The 18,895-nt window shown below is 46.5% G+C and overlaps 1 protein-coding gene across 5 annotated transcripts in view; it reads left to right on the top strand.

Moving 5' to 3' along the window:
• LOC115105210 (actin binding LIM protein family, member 3) overlaps positions 1-18,895 on the top strand; it is a 128,027-nt gene that overhangs the window by 59,632 nt on the left and 49,500 nt on the right. For all 5 annotated transcript variants that reach the window (XM_029626957.2, XM_065007180.1, XM_065007181.1 and 2 more), the window contains exons 3-7: positions 504-687; positions 11,830-11,942; positions 15,520-15,646; positions 15,939-16,032; positions 18,365-18,452. In XM_029626957.2, coding sequence (XP_029482817.2) covers positions 504-687; positions 11,830-11,942; positions 15,520-15,646; positions 15,939-16,032; positions 18,365-18,452 — 606 coding nt within the window. The remainder of the gene's footprint in view (positions 1-503; positions 688-11,829; positions 11,943-15,519; positions 15,647-15,938; positions 16,033-18,364; positions 18,453-18,895) is intronic.

Below are 18,895 nucleotides of genomic sequence, written 5' to 3'. Positions count from 1 at the left end.
AGGTAGAAGGCTGGAGCGTTTGCAACCATGTCAGGTTCGTCATGTCTCGCTCCGATGGATCTTTAATGTTCTTAGTGTGTTCGTTAAATTACAATTCAGATAGCACAGAGAAAACAAGATGCCCATTTTTGTGTCATATGCCTACCCGTGCTAAATAGGTTTTTCAGAATGGCTTAGAACACGTCTCAAACAATCACAATGCTTGTTTTGAGCAACCCGTTGTAGAACAAGTTGTTTATCAGGCACTGTAGTGTACAATTGCATGAGGATCACTGCTTGTCCAAACATGTTGTGTGCTCATGCTATTTGCAATGGAGGCTATTAGCCAAGTTTACTCTGTACTGTTGGAAATGTGTACTTAGTGTTTACCAGGCTTTTGATTATCGATTAACTGTGCATTTTGCTCTTCCTTTTTCCTCTATTGTGTATATACAGCCTGCTCAATCTTTTAACCATTTTTGTCTTTGTTAACATCTCACTTCTGTGTCTCTGTGTGTCTCCAGTGTGTGGCTGTGACCTGGCTCGTTCAGGTTTCTTCCAGAAGGGAGGAGAGTACATCTGTTCAGAGGACTACCAGCGCCTCTACGGTACCAAGTGTGACAGCTGTGGAGACTTCATCACAGGGGAGGTGGTCTCGGCGCTGGGGCGTACCTACCACCCCAAGTGTTTTGTCTGCAGCATGTGCAGGTAGGTTCCGTGCGGAAACACACACACACACACACAAACTCAGCAAAAAAAGAAATGTCCTCTCACTGTTAACTGCGTTTATTTTCAGAAAACTTAACATGTGTAAATATTTGTATGAACATAACAAGATTCAACAACTGAGACATAAACTGAACAAGTTCTACAGACATGTGACTAACAGAAATTGAATAATGTGTCCCTGAACAAAGGGGGGGGGTCGAAATCAAAAGTAACAGTCAGTTTCTGGTGTGGCCACCAGCTGCATTAAGTACTGCAGTGCATCTCCTCCTCATGGACTGCACCAGATTTGCCAGATTTGCCAGATCTTGCTGTGAGATGTTTACCGCACTCCACCAAGGCACTTGCAAGTTTCAAGACATTTCTGGGGGCAATGACCCTAGCCCTCACCCTCCGATCAGACAGGTCCCAGACGTGCTCAATGGGATTGAGATCTGGGCGCTTCGCTGGACATGGCAGAACACTGACCTTCCTGTCTTGCAGGAAATCACGTACAGAATGAGCAGTATGGCTGGCGGAATTGTCATGCTGGAGGGTCATGTCAGGATGAGCCTGCAGGAAGGGTACCACATGAGGGAGGAGGATGTCTTCCCTGGAACGCACAGCGTTGGGATTGCCTGCAATGACAACAAGCTCAGTCCGATGATGCTGTGACACACCGCCCCAGACCATGACTGACCCTCCACCTCCAAATCGATCCCGCTCCAGAGTACAGGCCTCGGTATAACGCTCATTCCTTTGACGATAAACGCGAATCCGACAATCACCCCTGGTGAGACAAAACTGCGACTCGCCAGTGAAGAGCACTTTTTGCCAGTCCTGTCTGATCCAGCGACTGTGGGTTTGTGCCCATAGGCGACGTTGTTGCCGGTGATGTCTGGTGAGGACCTGCCTTACAACAGGCCTGCAAGCCCTCAATCCAGCCTCTCTCAGCCTATTGCGGACAGTTTGAGCACTGATGGAGGGATTGTGCGTTCCTGGTGTAACTCGGGCAGTTGTTGCTGCCATCGTTTACCTGTCCCGCAGGTGTAATGTTCGGATGTACCGATCCTGTGCTGTTGTTACACGTGGTCTGCCACTGCGAGGACGATCAGCTGTCCGTCCTGTCTCCCTGTATCACTGTTTTAGGCTTTTCACAGTACGGACAAAGCGATTTATTGCCCTGACCAAATCTGCAGTACTCATGCCTCCTTGCAGCATGCCTAAGACATGTTCACGCAGGTGAGCAGGGACCCTGGGCATCTTTTTTTGTATTCTTCAGAGTCAGTAGAAAGGCCTCTTTAGTGTCCTAAGTTGTCATAACTGTGACCTTAATTGCCTACTGTCTGTAAGCTGTTAGTGTCTTAACCTCTTGAGTGTAGGGGGCAGTTTTTTGATGTTTGGATGAAAAACGTACCCAAATGAAACTGCCTATTTCACAGGCCCAGAATCTAGAATATGCATATAATTGTCAGATTAGGATAGAAAACACTCTAGTTTCCAAAACTGTCAAAATATTGTCTGTGAGTATAACATAACTGATATTGCAGGCGAAAACCTGAGGAAAATCCAAAGAGGAAGTGCCTTCTATTTTGAAAGCTCCCTGTTCCATTGCATGTCTTCCCTCCATTTAAAGGGATATCAAACCAGATTCCTTTTCCTATGGCTTCCACATGGTCTGAACAGTCTTTAGACATAGTTTCAGCCTTTTATTCTGAAAAATTTGCGAGAAAGATCTCATCGCGTCAGTGGATGGATGCGTGCCAGCAGAGTTTTGCATGAGCGAGCAGCTTGGAGTAGACATTTTCTCTCTCTCCTATTGAAAAAGCTACGGTTCGGTTGAAATATTATCGATTATTTATTGTAAAAACAACCTGAGGGTTGATTATAAAAAAATATTTACATGTTTCTACGAACTTTACGGATACTATTTGGAATTTTCGTCTACCCCGTCGTGACCGCTCGAGCCTGTGGATTTCTGAACATAACGCGCCAAACACACGGAGGTATTTTGGATCTAAAAATAATCTTTATGGAACAAAAGGAACATTCATTGTGTAACTGGGAGTCTCGTGAGTGCAATCATCCAAAGATCATCAAAGGTAAACGATGCATTTTATTGCTTTTCTGACTTTCGTGACCCATCTACTTTGCTGCTAGCTGTTTCGAATGTTTTGTCTGCTGAGAGAGATGTCCTTACATAAACGCTTGGTTTGCTTTCGCCGAAAAGCTTTTTTGAAATGTGACACGCCAGGTGGATTAACAACAAGCTAAGCTGTGTTTTGCTATATTGCTATATTTATTTCATGAAAATGTTATATTTTTAGTCATTTAATTTGAATTTGGCGCTCTGCAATTCAGCGGATGTTGACGAAAATGATCCCGCTAAAGGGATGGGTGCGCCAAGAACTAACAACCGTTCCACAGGTGCATGTTCATTAATTGTTTATGGTTCACAAGCATGGGAAACCGTGTTTAAACTTTACAATGAAGATCTGTGAAGTTATTTGGACTTTTACGAATTATCATTGAAAGACAGGGTCCTGAAAAAGGGACGTTTATTTTTTTGCTGAGTTTATGTAGAGTATATCCACCACATTGATCATTGCTGGCCCTTCGATGCACATCGGAGGCCAACGTTGTGCTGGATCATGGTTGATTAAATTATTGAGTTTACCATGGAGGCAACGAGTGGAGGAAAGTAGTGAATAATTTGTTTTATTGGGGATGCTGGCATATAATCAGTGCTGAATAAAATTGATAAAGAAGAGAAATCAGCATAATCAGAAAACAACAAAAAATTATCAGATGTTTCATCAGATCTTCCAAGACAGGGAACAGTTCAGTGAGGAGGGACGTGTTCTTTAGAGGAGAGAAAGGGACATGCAGCCTCTTGTTTCTGCTTGTCATGCTGGGAATCTAAGACCTCAGGGGTATTACAATGTCAAAAGCCCTCTCTCTGATTGTGTGGTTCACTGTTATTGTTTCAGAGTCTTTAGAGGGTTTTTGACGACTTTGTGGTTTCTTCTATATTGGTCTGCTGGTTGAGATGACTCGGGATATTTAGTAGCAGGAGGATGTTAGTGAGGCCAGACACACACTGCAGCAGCATGGTCCAGAGAGAGAGAGGCCATTCAGGCATATGGTAGTAGAAATACGTACACAGTATGTACAGTCGTGGCCAAAAGTTTATTATTTTCCACAAAGTTTGCTGCTTCAGTGTCTTTAGATATGTTTGTCAGATGTTAATATGGAATACTGAAGTATAATTACAAGCATTTCATGAGTGTCAAAGGCTTTTACTGACAATTACATGAAGTTGATGCAAAGAGTCAATATTTGCAGTGTTGACCATTCTTTTTCAAGACCTCTGCAATCCGCCCTGGCATGCTGTCAATTAACTTCTGGGCCACATCCTGACTAATGGTTGCCCATTCTTGCATAATCAATGCTTGGAGTTTGTCAGAATTTGTGGGTTTTGTTTGTCCACCCGCCTTGAGGATTGACCACAAGTTCTGAATGGGATTAAGGTCTGGGGAGTTTCCTGGCCATGGACCCAAAATATCAATGTTTTGTTCCCCGAGCCACTTAGTTATCACTTTTGCCTTATGGCAAGGTGCTCCATCATGCTGGAAAAGGCATTGTTCATCACCAAACTGTTTCTGGATGGTTGGGAGAAGTTGCTCTCGGAGGATGTGTTGGTAACATTCTTTCATGGCTGTGTTCCATTCATGGCTGTGTTCTAAGGCAAAAGTGTGAGTGACCCCACTCCCTTGGCTGAGAAGCAACCCAACACATGAATGGTCGCAGGATGCTTTACTGTTTGCATGACACAGGACTGATGGTAGTGCTCACCTTGTCTTCTCCGGACAAGCGTTTTTCCGGATGCCCCAAACAATCGGAAAGGGAATTCATCAGAGAAAATGACTTTACCCCAGTCCTCAGCAGTCCAATCCCTGTACCGTTTGCAGAATATCATTCTGTCCCTGATGTTTTTCCTGGACAGAGGTGGCTTCTTTGCTGCCCTTCAAATCAAATCAAATCTAATCTAATTTTATATGGTTAGCAGATGTTAATGCGAGCGTAGCGAAATGCTTGTGCTTCTAGTTCCGACAATGCAGTAATAACCAACAAGTAATCTAGCTAACAATTCCAAAACTACTACCTTATAGACACAAGTGTAAGGGGAAAAAGAATATGTACATAAAGATATATGAATGAGTGATGGTACAGAGCGGCATAGGCAAGATACAGTAGATGGTATCGTGTACAGTATATACATATGTGATGAGTATGTAAACAAAGTGGCATAGTTCAAAGTGGCTAGTGATACATGTATTACATAAAGATGCAGTAGATGATATAGTGTACAGTATATACGTATACATATGAGATGAATAATGTAGGTTATGTAAACATTATATTAGGTAGCATTGTTTAAAGTGGCTAGTGATATATTTTACATCATTTCCCATCAATTCCCATTATTAAAGTGGCTGGAGTTGGGTCAGTGTGTTGGCAGCAGCCACTCAATGTTAGTGGTGGCTGTTTAACAGTCTGATGGCCTTGAGATAGAAGCTGTTTTTCAGCCTCTCGGTCCCAGCTTTGATGCACCTGTACTGACCTCGCCTTCTGGATGATAGCGGGGTGAACAGGCAGTGGCTTGGGTGGTTGTTGTCCTTAATGATCTTTATGGCCTTCTTGTGACATCGGGTGGTGTAGGTGTCCTGGAGGGCAGGTAGTTTGCAGACCTCACTACCCTCTGGAGAGCCTTACGGTTGTGGGCGGAGCAGTTGCCGTACCAGGCGGTGATGCAGCCCGACAGATTGTGCATCTGTAGAAGTTTGAGTGCTTTTGGTGACAAGCCGAATTTCTTCAGCCTCCTGAGGTTGAAGAGGCGCTGCTGCGCCTTCTTCACGATGCTGTCTGTGTGGGTGGACCAATTCAGTTTGTCTGTGATGTGTACGCCGAGGAACTTAAAATGTATTACCCTCTCCACTACTGTTCCATCGATGTGGATTGGGGGGTGTTCCCTCTGCTGTTTCCTGAAGTCCACAATCATCTCCTTAGTTTTGTTGACGTTGAGTGTGAGGTTATTTTCCTGACACCACACTCCGAGGGCCCTCACCTCCTCCCTGTAGGCCGTCTCGTCGTTGTTAGTAATCAAGCCTACCACTGTTGTGTCGTCCGCAAACTTGATGATTGAGTTGGAGGCGTGCGTGGCCACGCAGTCGTGGGTGAACAGGGAGTACAGGAGAGGGCTCAGAACGCACCCTTGTGGGGCCCCAGTGTTGAGGATCAGCGGGGTGGAGATGTTGTTGCCTACCCTCACCACCTGGGGGCGGCCCGTCAGGAAGTCCAGTACCCAGTTGCACAGGGCGGGGTCGAGACCCAGGGTCTCGAGCTTGATGACGAGCTTGGAGGGCACTATGGTGTTAAATGCCGAGCTGTAGTCGATGAACAGCATTCTCACATAGGTATTCCTCTTGTCCAGATGGGTTAGGGCAGTGTGCAGTGTGGTTGAGATTGCATCGTCTGTGGACCTATTTGGGCGGTAAGCAAATTGGAGTGGGTCTAGGGTGTCAGGTAGGGTGGAGGTAATATGGTCCTTGACTAGTCTCTCAAAGTACTTCATGATGACGGAAGTGTGTGTGTAGTCGTTTAGCTCAGTTACCTTAGCTTTCTTGGGAACAGGAACAATGGTGGCCCTCTTGAAGCATTTGGGAACAACAGACTGGGATAGGGATTGATGGAATATGTCCGTAAACACACCAGCCAGCTGGTCTGCGCATGCTCTGAGGGCGCGGCTGGGGATCCCGTCTGGGCCTGCAGCCTTGCGAGGGTTGACACGTTTAAATGTTTTCCTCACGTCGGCTGCAGTGAAGGAGAGTCCGCATGTTTTGGTTGCGGGCAGTGTCAGTGGCACTGTATTGTCCTCAAAGCGGGAAAAAAGTTATTTAGTCTGCCTGGGAGCAAGACATCTTGGTCCGTGACGGGGCTGGCTTTCTTTTTGTAATCCGTGATTGACTGTAGACCCTGCCACATAGCTCTTGTGTCTGAGCCGTTGAATTGAGATTCTACTTTGTCTCTATACTGATGCTTAGCTTGTTTGATTGCCTTGCGGAGGGAATAGCTACACTGTTTGTATTCGGTCATGTTTCCGGTCACCTTGCCCTGATTAAAAGCAGTGGTTCGCGCTTTCAGTTTCACGCGAATGTTGCTTCACAACAATTGAACCGCTCTCCTTGAAGTTCTTGATGATCCGATAAATGATTGATTTAGGTACAATCTTACTGGCAGCAATATTCTTGCCTGTGAAGCCCTTTTTGTGCAAATCAATGATGACGGCACTTGTTTCCTTGCAGGTATCCATGGTTAACAGAGGAAGAACAATGATTCTAAGCACCACCCTCCTTTTGAAACTTTCAGTCTGTTATTCAAACTCAATCAGCATGACAGAATGATCTCCAGCCTTGTCCTCGTCAACACTCACACCTGTGTTAACGAGAGAATCACTGACATGATGTCAGCTGGTCCTTTTGTGGCAGGGCTGAAATGCAGTGGAAATGTTTTTTGGTGGATTCAGTTCATTTGCATGGCAAAGAGGGACTTTGCAATTAATTGCAATTCATCTGATCACTCTTCATAACATTCTGGAGTATATGCAAACTGCCATCATACAAACTGAGGCAGCAGACTTTGTGAAAATGAATATTTGTGTCATTCTCAAAACTTTTGTCCACGACTGTACAACACAAATGACCACATAAAAGCGAAGCCACATGCACCACCCCCACACCCACACATACATACCCTACTGAAACAAGTTGACCTACTACCCCAGCTCCGCTGGAATTTTGACCTGAATTGTTTCCTCTAAGCCATTTTATTCATTTTTATTTGATTTATTATATTATTTGTTTTGTTATTGTTCAAACACCCACACTCTCAACTGTCGTGTCTCTCTCTGATCTAGACTCTCGGTGTGGTGTGCCAAGGCAGACCTGGGTCTGGTTGGTTGGTGTAGGTGGCATGCTGTGTTGTACTATGGAATGCCCAGGTGGTCTGGGCAGGCAGGGGGTCACACACGGTGGCAGGAGGCCGTAGCAGGTGGCACCAGGGCTGGGGTGGGTTTTAGAGTCTGACCCACAGTAACCTCCCCACCTAGGGCCCTGATAGGCTGAGAGCACTACTGCTTACATGGCTGTGCGTGTATGTCCCATGGTGCACAGATGTGTGTGTATGTTAATGAATGCTATTACATGCTGACCTGACACTGAATGGTGTTATGAGATGTAATTTGGGCACATGCTTGACAGTGATATGCATGGTGATAGGGAATATACCACCGTCAGTTGGCTAGTGAACCAGTAAATGATATTGAATGATGTTACTGAGTAGTCCATGTTTAAGGGTCATGAATCTTTACAAAAAATTGCCCTAATAGCTCTGCCTGCCCTGCTAGAGATGCTGACTCTTAGCTTTCGGTGGCGGCAGCGGAGCTGGCATTCCGCTCATGCAGTCAGCAGTCACTACACGTAAAACACTCATCATCAACCACAGATCATCCCCACTTCTCCCAAACCTCACTATGCAGGGGGTAGGATGCGTTGTTTACGCAAGTACATTGGACAGTATTGTCTGTCGTTCATAGCACACTGCATCGTCCTCAGCATGTTTGAAACAGCGTCTGCATCCCAAATGGGCCCTGGTCACAAGTAGTGCACTATCTAGGGAATAGGACACCATTTGGGACGAACCCGGTATGTTTGTTTCAGTGTGCAGCATGAAGATCACCTCTGCTGGCCCAGTTTAGCTGCTGTGGCCAAGCGGGTGTGACGCATATTCCTCTGCATGCCTGGTTGCCGTGTGGCTGGATACAGGATCTATCCAATGGCCCATCATGACTCCAGGGAGGGTGGATATCTCTGTGAGCCTCCCTGTCACCGGATATTACCACTGAAGCCCACAGGGCCACCCTGTCAGCACACAACACACCAAAGAGATGGTGTGTGTGTGTGTGTGTGTGTGTGTGTGTGTGTGTGTGTGTGTGTGTGTGTGTGTGTGTGTGTGTGTGTGTGTGTGTGTGTGTGTATGAATGCAGAGCAGAGGTTGGAATTTGCCTTTTGAGTTGTAGCCCTAAATACCCATCCTGTCTGCTTTAGTATCTCCATGTGTCTTTTCTCTGTTTTGTTAAGAATAATTTGTCTTGGCGCCTTTCTTTGCAGGTTGTCCAAATAGCGATATTGTTTATATCGGCTAGTTGTGTCACTGTCTCACAACCTATTTCATTGACATAAATCTTCAATTTTAGGTTGCTACGGTTCGAACAGGCCTACATTTGAAAGAGTTTGTCATACCTTTTCACGGTGATAGAGAAATGTGCAAATGAACGTTTTTTAAATGTTATTTATATAAAACATTTTTTATTTAAAAAAAATTCCCTCCAATTTCCTGATATCAAAATGGTAGTTACAGTCTTGTCCCATCGCTGAAACTCAACGTACAGACTCGTGAAAGGCAAAGATCGAGAGCCATGCATATATCTGCCATGCAGATATAAGAGCCCCTACCGCATCAACCCCACCCCAACCCCCCATGCTCCAACAGGGCCCCCACCCCAACCCCCTATGCTTCCACAATGACCCACCTCAACCCCCATGCTTCAACTGAGCCCCAACCCCCATGTTTCAACGAAGCCCCACCCCAACCCCCATGCTCCAACAGAGCCCCACCCCAACCCTCCATGCTCCCACAGACCCCTACCCCAACCCACCATGCTCCAACAGAGCCCAACCCCATACTTCAGAGCCCCACCCAAACCCCCAACAGAGCCCCACCCTAACCCCCATACTTCAACAGAGCCCCACCCTAAACCCGAAACAGAGCCCCACCAACCCCCATTATTCGTCAGAGCCCCACCCCAACCCCCCATGCTTCAACATAGCCCTAACCCAACCCCCATGATTCAACTGACCCCCAACCCCCATGCTTCAACAAAGCCCCACCCCAACCCTGCATGCTCCAACAGAGCCCCAACCCCTATGCTTCAAATGAGCCCCAACCCCTCATGATTAAAAAAATTCCCACCCCAAACCCCCATGCTCCAACAGAGTCTCAACCCCCATTCTTCAACAATGCCCCACCCCAACCCCCCATGCTCCAACAAAGCCCCACCCCAACCCCCATGCTCCAACAGAGCCCCACCCCAACCCCCATGCTTCAACAGAGCCCCACCCCATCCCCCATGCTCTAACAGAGCCCCACCCCATCCCCCATGCTCTAACAGAGCCCCACCCCATCCCCCATGCTCTAACAGAGCCCCACCCCATCCCCCGTGCTCTAACAGAGCCCCACCCCATCCCCCATGCTCTAACAGAGCCCCACCCCATCCCCCTGCTCTAACAGAGCCCCACCCCAACCCCCATGCTCTAACAGAGCCCCACCCCATCCCCCATGCTCTAACAGAGGCCCACCCCATCCCCCCATGCTCTAACAGAGCCCCACCCCAACCCCCATGCTCTAACAGAGCCCCACCCCATCCCCCATGCTCTAACAGAGCCCCACCCCATCCCCATGCTCTAACAGAGCCCCACCCCATCCCCCATGCTCTAACAGAGCCCCACCCCATCCCCATACTCTAACAGAGCCCCACCCCATCCCCCATGCTCTAACAGAGCCCCACCCCATCCCCCATGCTCTAACAGAGCCCCACCCCATCCCCCCCATGCTCTAACAGAGCTCCACCCCATCCCTCCATGCTCTAACAGAGCCCCACCCCATCCCCCATGCTCTAACAGAGCCCCACCCCATCCCCCATGCTCTAACAGAGCCCCACCCCATCCCTCCATGCTCTAACAGAGCCCCACCCCTCCAGCTCTAACAGAGCCCCACCCCATCCCCCCATGCTCTAACAGAGCCCCACCCCATCCCCCATGCTCTAACAGTGCTCCACCCCATCCCTCCATGCTCTAACAGAGCCCCACCCCACCCCTCCAGCTCTAACAGAGCCCCACCCCATCCCCCATGCTCTAACAGAGCCCCACCCCATCCCCCATGCTCTAACAGAGCTCCACCCCATCCCTCCATGCTCTAACAGAGCCCCACCCCTCCAGCTCTAACAGAGCCCCACCCCATCCCCCCATGCTCTAACAGAGCCCCACACTAATACCAGAAAAAGAAACAAACAAACATAAAGTAAAGAAAATACAAGTGCAAATAATGATATGAATTCTTATTTGGGTTCGTTTAATGAGTTATGAAATTAGCTGGGTCCATGCCTTCTAGAAAGGATAACAAAGTTTGGCAGATTATCATATTTAATTGCAGATCCTCTAACGGAATAATGTATTTTCTCTGCTTTTAAATGTTGCATGACTTACTTTATCCACTGGCTAAAGATGTTTGTTTTGATGAATATTTTGGAAAGGGGCTCCGTCCTCGCTCTTTCATGTGCGAGCGTGTCTGTGTGTGTGTCTCCATGGAGAGTGACCTTCTAATCAGTATGAATGCGATTAGAACGGAGGTCTTGCCTTTGATGCCTTTTCTCTCTCATGCGCTACTAAAGAGAATCACATTGCCCTCCTTGACCAAATGAAGCGCCCTCTGCTCAAAGGTTTTTTATTTTATTTTTAGAAACCTTTTCTAAACATAATAGAATCCCAAATGCATGCGGGAATAATCACGTCTAATCTTCTTCAGTCACTTCAAAGCATCATTAGTCTCAGTGCTCAGCTGTTCAGTGTTGGCTAGTTAGTTAGTGATACATTAGCGAACACTTCCAGAATGGCTGTATAGAACGGTACCACTGCTGGGCTGTAGTCGTCTCTGCACTGTCCTCCGGCAGGACCCTGGATTTCACTGTCATTGTTGAACAAAAGCAAATATGGCTCCCCCTGTAAAGGACACAAGCCTACTGCAGGAATTTCTCATGGATTTATTTTGAGCGTTTTTTTAAGGAAGAATTTACTAAATGTATTATAATTGGACCACCAAAACAAGTACATTGTGAAAAATTCCCAAACACAAAATGTGCAGTTGTGTGAAATAATATTGCCTAGCTGTCATTACACAGCATACATACTGTATGATGTTACAGGTTCAGCAGAATACATGTCTGATGTCTTCTTTTGTCTTGTCTCCCAGAAAGCCTTTCCCTATCGGAGATAGGGTGACCTTCTGTGGGAAGAAGTGTGTCTGTCAGCAGTGCTCTCATTCGCTGGTCAGCAGCGAGCCGGTCAAGATCCACGGACCTAGCCGTAAGTCTCCATATCAGAATAACCTTCTCATAACACAGGGCCCTCTGCTGGACTTAACACGTTCAGGTCATACAGCACAGCAATGGTCCCATAGGACAAGGCTCCAGCACACCGCACCTCTCAGTGGAATCACTATATCCTGATGATGACCTCATGAATTTCTGATGCAATAGTAGCATCTGTAGATTAATCTGCGACAAAAGCACATACAGGAGATGCAAAGACCAGATCTCAACATACAGTAGGACCCCCCCCACCAGATCTCAACATACAGTAGGACCCCCCACCAGATCTCAACATACAGTAGGACCCCCCACACCAGATCTCAACATACAGTAGGACCCCCCACCAGATCTCAACATACAGTAGGACCCCCCCACCAGATCTCAACATACAGTAGGACCCCCCCCACCAGATCTCAACATACAGTAGGACCCCCCCACCAGATCTCAACATACAGTAGGACCCCCCCACCAGATCTCAACATAAAGTAGGACCCCCCACCAGATCTCAACATACAGTAGGATCCCCCCACCAGATCTCAACTCAACATACAGTAGGACCCCCACCAGATCTCAACATACAGTAGGACCCCCCACCAGATCTCAACATACAGTAGGACCCCCCACCAGATCTCAACATACAGTAGGACCCCCACCAGATCTCAACATACAGTAGGATCCCCCACCAGATCTCAACTCAACATACAGTAGGACCCCCACCAGATCTCAACATATAGTAGAACCCCCCACCAGATCTCAACATATAGTAGAACCCCCCACCAGATCTCAACATACAGTAGGACCCCCCACCAGATCTCAACATACAGTAGGCCCTCCCCCACCAGATCTCAACATACAGTAGGACCCCCCCACCAGATCTCAACATACAGTAGGATCCCCCCACCAGATCTCAACTCAACATACAGTAGGACCCCCACCAGATCTCAACATATAGTAGAACCCCCACCAGATCTCAACATACAGTAGGACCCCCACCAGATCTCAACATACAGTAGGACCCCCCACCAGATCTCAACATACAGTAGGACCCCCCCACCAGATCTCAACATACAGTAGGACCCCCACCAGATCTCAACATACAGTAGGACCCCCCCACACACCAGATCTCAACATACAATAGGACCCCCCACCAGATCTCAACATACAGTAGGACCCCCTACCAGATCTCAACATACACTAGGACCCCCCACACACACCAGATCTCAACATACAGTAGGACCCCCCCCACCCATCATATAACCAGTGTATACGGTTGTTAATCATGTTAATGCACTACTACAGTCCCATTAAATCTTCATTGAGTTGTGTGTAGAGGTTTCATGATGTACATCGGACACCTGGTTAAGTACATGGAGTGCAGAGGGGGGGGGGGGGGGGGGGTACAGTATCAGTAACACACTAGAGGGCTGAGCGGGTGACGGGCTTGATATCACATCAATCAATAATATCTCTCATCTGCAAATGACTGCTATCAATCTACCTGGCAACAGACACATGCTTTGATTTGGCTCCAGTCACAGTGCGACCAGGCAGACATGTGCTGTTGTGAATAAGAATTTGTTCTTAACGGACTTGGTTAGTTAAATAAAGGTTCAATAAAAAAATAAATGACCTAAATGAATGGGAGCTTTGATTACGAATCAACTTCCCTGCTCGGCATCTGATGCCTTTTGTTTTAATGGCTATCTATAAGACATGAATAAATGAAATTGTCACACAATATCCCACGGTGATGACCTAAAATAGATGATAATGTCTGCCTTAGTTTGACTGGCAATATAAGGTATTTGAACTGAGTCTCCCAGGATCCAGGCGGACTGGTACAGTGCCTACCTGCCCTGAGGGAGGGGTGTTGTGTTGGCCACCTTGCCCTGTCCAGATGGCTGCCCTGTCCATGTGTCACCAGGTGGAAATACGGCCCGCCTGTCCAGCAAAGCCATTTCCCTATGGTTATTAACTGGACGATCCGGTTTTATCTCAGTATGGGTGTGGATGTGCCAGGCAGAGTAGCCCTGACAAACAGCACTGAGCCAGAGTGTTAAACGCTCAGTATGGGTGTGGATGTGCCAGGCAGAGTAGCCCTGACAAACAGCACTGAGACAGAGTGTTAAACGCTCAGTATGGGTGTGGATGTGCCAGGCAGAGTAGCCCTGACAAACAGCACTGAGACAGAGTGTTAAACGCTCAGTATGGGTGTGGATGTGCCAGGCAGAGTAGCCCTGACAAACAGCACTGAGACAGAGTGTTAAACGCTCAGTATGGGTGTGGATGTGCCAGGCAGAGTAGCCCTGACAAACAGCACTGAGACAGAGTGTTAAACGCTCAGAATGGGTGTGGATGTGCCAGGCAGAGTAGCCCTGACAAACAGCACTGAGACAGAGTGTTAAACGCTCAGTATGGGTGTGGATGTGCCAGGCAGAGTAGCCCTGACAAACAGCACTGAGACAGAGTGTTAAACGCTCAGTATGGGTGTGGATGTGCCAGGCAGAGTAGCCCTGACATACAGCACTGAGCCAGAGTGTTAAACGCTCAGTATGGGTGTGGATGTGCCAGGCAGAGTAGCCCTGACATACAGCACTGATCCAGAGTGGTGAGAAACGCCTGTTAACCAAACAGCCCGTACAGCAGGCAACAGAGTCACATCAAATGAGGACTGAGGTGTGTCTGTTGTGACCTGAGACTGGAGTGTGAAAAATGTACAGGCATGACCGAACTCAAGATGTTTGTGGAGTGTAAAGGATGATGCATTCAGTGTAGGTGAGTTTGGAGTAGGACTCTCCGTCTCTCTCTCTGGGAGGAGAGCAGGAGTGGGGGGACAGACGAGACGTCGAGCTTAAATGATCACAAATGGGAGCCCGACCCTTTTCCAACGTTTACTGTCATGTATCTTGCCCTGGAGGCAGAACTGAGCGATTTCTGCTAGATGGGCCAACTGCAAAGTCAAAATTGGCTATATCGTAAAAATGGATTAGAACAGCAATTTATTTAGGGTTAGGCATTAGGGTTAGCGATGTGGTTAAGGTTAGGGTTAGGTTTAAAATGCAGTTTTGCCTCCAGGGCAAGATTAATGACAATAAATGCAACCTTCCCCCGTCACGGCCATGAATCATCGTCTGCCATAACTCCCTCTGCTCTGCTCTGCTCTGCTCCTCTCTGCCCACTCACTACACCCACAGCCTCCAGTAGAGCTACTTGATGCTCTAGACTGTATCTGTACTGGATAGTACATCACATCCGATCTGATGCACATTTGTGATTCCTTACCGGAGAGAATACATGTTTGGTTCAATGTTGTTTTAGCCCCATCTTGCCGCTCTTCCACTTTGATTCTCTGTTCATCTCAATCTCTCTCAATCTCTCTCTCCCTCCCTCCCTCCCTCCCTCCCTCCCTCCCTCCCTCCCTCCCTCCCTCCCTCCCTCCCTCCCTCCATCTCACATCCCCACACCAGCACACTTGCATATTGGAGGCTTATTTTAATGTGAATTCAGCGGTGTATGAAATATTTAAAAAGGCGTCTCTCTCTCTCTCTTCTCTCTTTCTTTCTTTCTCTCAGACTGCGCGGGTTGTAAGGAGGAGATCAAACATGGACAGTCCCTCCTGGCCCTGGAGAAGCAGTGGCATGTCAGCTGCTTCAAGTGTCAGACCTGTGACACTGTGCTGACCGGGGAGTACATCAGCAAGTAGGTTCACTCTGTGGTAACATCACAATACCAGTAAAGTACTAGTAGTATATAGTATAGCAATAGTAAACATTATCTTCCTCAGAAGAATCTTCCTACATATACTGCACTGCACATATACTGCACACATAGCCACGACATGCCATCCATGGACTGTGTCCATCTGTTATAATGGACTGTTATCATTGTGTCTTTTGACTAATTGAAAAAAAGACTAGCTACTGACTGTACTACGTGTGTGTTTATCTGTGTGTGTGTGTGTGTGTGTGTGTGTGTGTGTGTGTTTTCTCAGGGATGGTATTCCGTACTGTGAGACTGACTACCACGCTCAGTTTGGCATCCAGTGTGCAACCTGTATCAGATACATCAGTGGCAGAGTGCTTGAGGTGAGTCTGTCTGTCTGTCTGTCTGTCCGTCCGACCATCTGAGACCTCATCTCACACTGCTTCCTACCGCTCACTAATTATAAACCAATGACAAACTTCACCACAAAGTGTTGATTTATGAATGAGACATCAGCGTCAATCTTTTCATTAAGTGTGTATCGTGCCTATTCATTACCTCACAGACAAGACAGCAGTTTTGAAATCTTGGATCTAATTTTAAAGAAACAAATGTTGACAGACATGGAGGGGAAGTGAATATCAACCTCTTGTTTTGTCCTCTTGATATGAACCACATTAAATAAGTAAAGTACTCTGGTATTTCTTAGAGATCATACTAAAGAATACAAAATGAACACTATGACACCATCAAAGGTATCGCTACATTGCAAGTCATAATGTCCATGCATGTGATTAGTGCTTTTGAGTTGAAATCAATCCAGGCTCCTTGAATGCGCTGAGTGCAGACAAGAGAGCAAATGTATTCAGACTGCGTGCCGTCACGGCTCTAAAAATAGAGAGGCTTTTAATGCTCTGTCATCATGGCTAAACATGAGGGCCTCTGACAACCCCTGCACCTTAACACACACACGCACGCACGCACACACACACACACACACACACACACACACACACACACACACACATACACACAAATGATCCAAGATGACTCAACTGGCTCGCTTTCCATCTCTTTGTGGTGTAAGAACTAACTGTTTTAAACTTGTAGCGCTATACTGCATTTGTATGTGATGATTGAGGTTCTTTGTCTCACTGCTAGAATCACTCCCTAAAGAGAAGCGTAATGGGTGTATTGGTGTATTGGTGCTGCTCGTTTTTCTGTAGGCGACTGTACAATATGCAATATACTCTTAACAGATATCTGCTCTGCTAAAATTACATATAATTTTAAAGGAACATTTTGTAAAATACTGGAATCTTCTCCTCTCTGCACCGGATCAGATGTGCCTGTCATTTTCTATGAGTAGTCTGTGAACTTTGAATCTACTGGCGTGTGTGTATAAAACATTGTGAAAGGCACACCTTGGACACACAGTGGCTAATTGAATCTACTGGCGTGTGTGTATAAAACATTGTGAAAGGCACACCTTGGACACACAGTGGCTAATTGAATCTACTGGCGTGTGTGTATAAAACATTGTGAAAGGCACACCTTGGACACACAGCGGCTAATTGAATCTACTGGCGTGTTTGTATAAAACATTGTGAAAGGCACACCTTGGACACACAGTGGCTAATTGAATCTACTGGCGTGTGTGTATAAAACATTGTGAAAGGCACACCTTGGACACACAGCGGCTAATTGAATCTACTGGCGTGTGTGTATAAAACATTGTGAAAGGCACACCTTGGACACACAGCGGCTAATTGAATCTACTGGCGTGTTTGTATAAAACATTGTGAAAGGCACACCTTGGACACACAGCGGCTAATTGAATCTACTGGCGTGTGTGTATAAAACATTGTGAAAGGCACACCTTGGACACACAGTGGCTAATTGAATCTACTGGCGTGTGTGTATAAAACATTGTGAAAGGCACACCTTGGACACACAGTGGCTAATTGAAACGGACTTAATCACTGAGTGATTATGAAATTGCTTTGGAAGAGAGTGGAATTGGAATGTCCAATTACTGGAGCTGTGTCTGAGTAGCATCCATCACTTACATGCCTTTTCTCTTCTTTCTCTTTTTCCATCTTCTCACCTCCGCGCCTTAAATCACCTGGGCTGGAACCGTCTTATATCTTCTGAAATCCACTCCCAATGATGCCTTTTTCTCTCACTCTCTCTTTCCTTCACTCTTTCCCTCTCTATTTCCTTCACTCTTTCTCTCTCTTGATCTCTCTCTTCATCCCTCCCTCCCTCTCTCCCTCTCTCTTTCCTTCACTCCTTCACTCTCTCTCTCTCTTCATCCCTCCCTCCATCTCTCACTCTCTCAATTCAATTCAAAGGGCTTTATTGGCATGGGAAAAATATAATAAACAAAAGTGAAATAATCAATCAAAAATGTACAGTAAACATTACACTCACAAGTTTCAAAGGAATAGACACATTTCAAATGTCATAGTATGGCTACAGTATGTACAGTGTTATAATGATGTGCAGATAGATAAAGTACAAAAGGGAAAATAAATCAACATAAATATGGGTTGAATTTACAATGGTGTTTGTTCTTCACTGGTTGCTCTTTTCTTCTCTCTCTCTTTCTCTCTCTCCTCTCTCTCTCTCTCTCTCTCTCTGCCCCTCTTTCTATATCCCTCTCTTTCTGCCTCTCTCCCCCTCTCTATCTCTCTCTGTCTCTCTGTCTCTCAGGCAGGAGGAAAGCACTACCACCCCACCTGTGCCCGTTGTGCCCGCTGTCAGATGATGTTTACAGAAGGAGAGGAGATGTACCTGACAGGTAAGTAAGGCTCTTTTCCTGTTGACGATAATAACATCATGATTTGCTTTGATGTGCTGTATCATTAACTTTAATGCACTTTGATGGTGAGCCCTATTCACTTGTGCAATTCAGTGGTAATTTGCTCTTGGGTGATAATAACCCTTCCCTAAAATAACACAAAGTAACATCCATTCTCTAAAATGGATTTCCAGACATCATGCACTTCCAAAACTCAGTATAGGATGAATAGGACAAACTCCTCAGTTCAGACTGTTATTCAGCAGGGCCTTGGCCTGCCATTACTTTGAATTATGACAGTTTCATAAACAGTCTCCCACCATTATTGATCACAGCGATACTGTACATAATTGAATAGACTGGCCTTAACTGACTCTTCTACAGAGCCTCTGATGGCCACTCAATACAGTACACTCTGTTCAGCTACTATAGCTCACTGTGAA

The sequence above is a fragment of the Oncorhynchus nerka genome, linkage group LG22, assembly GCF_034236695.1.
Source record: "Oncorhynchus nerka isolate Pitt River linkage group LG22, Oner_Uvic_2.0, whole genome shotgun sequence".
Classification (NCBI taxonomy): domain Eukaryota; kingdom Metazoa; phylum Chordata; class Actinopteri; order Salmoniformes; family Salmonidae; genus Oncorhynchus; species Oncorhynchus nerka.
Note: the sequence above shows the minus strand (reverse complement) of the source record. Positions and strands in the feature narration are given on the sequence as shown.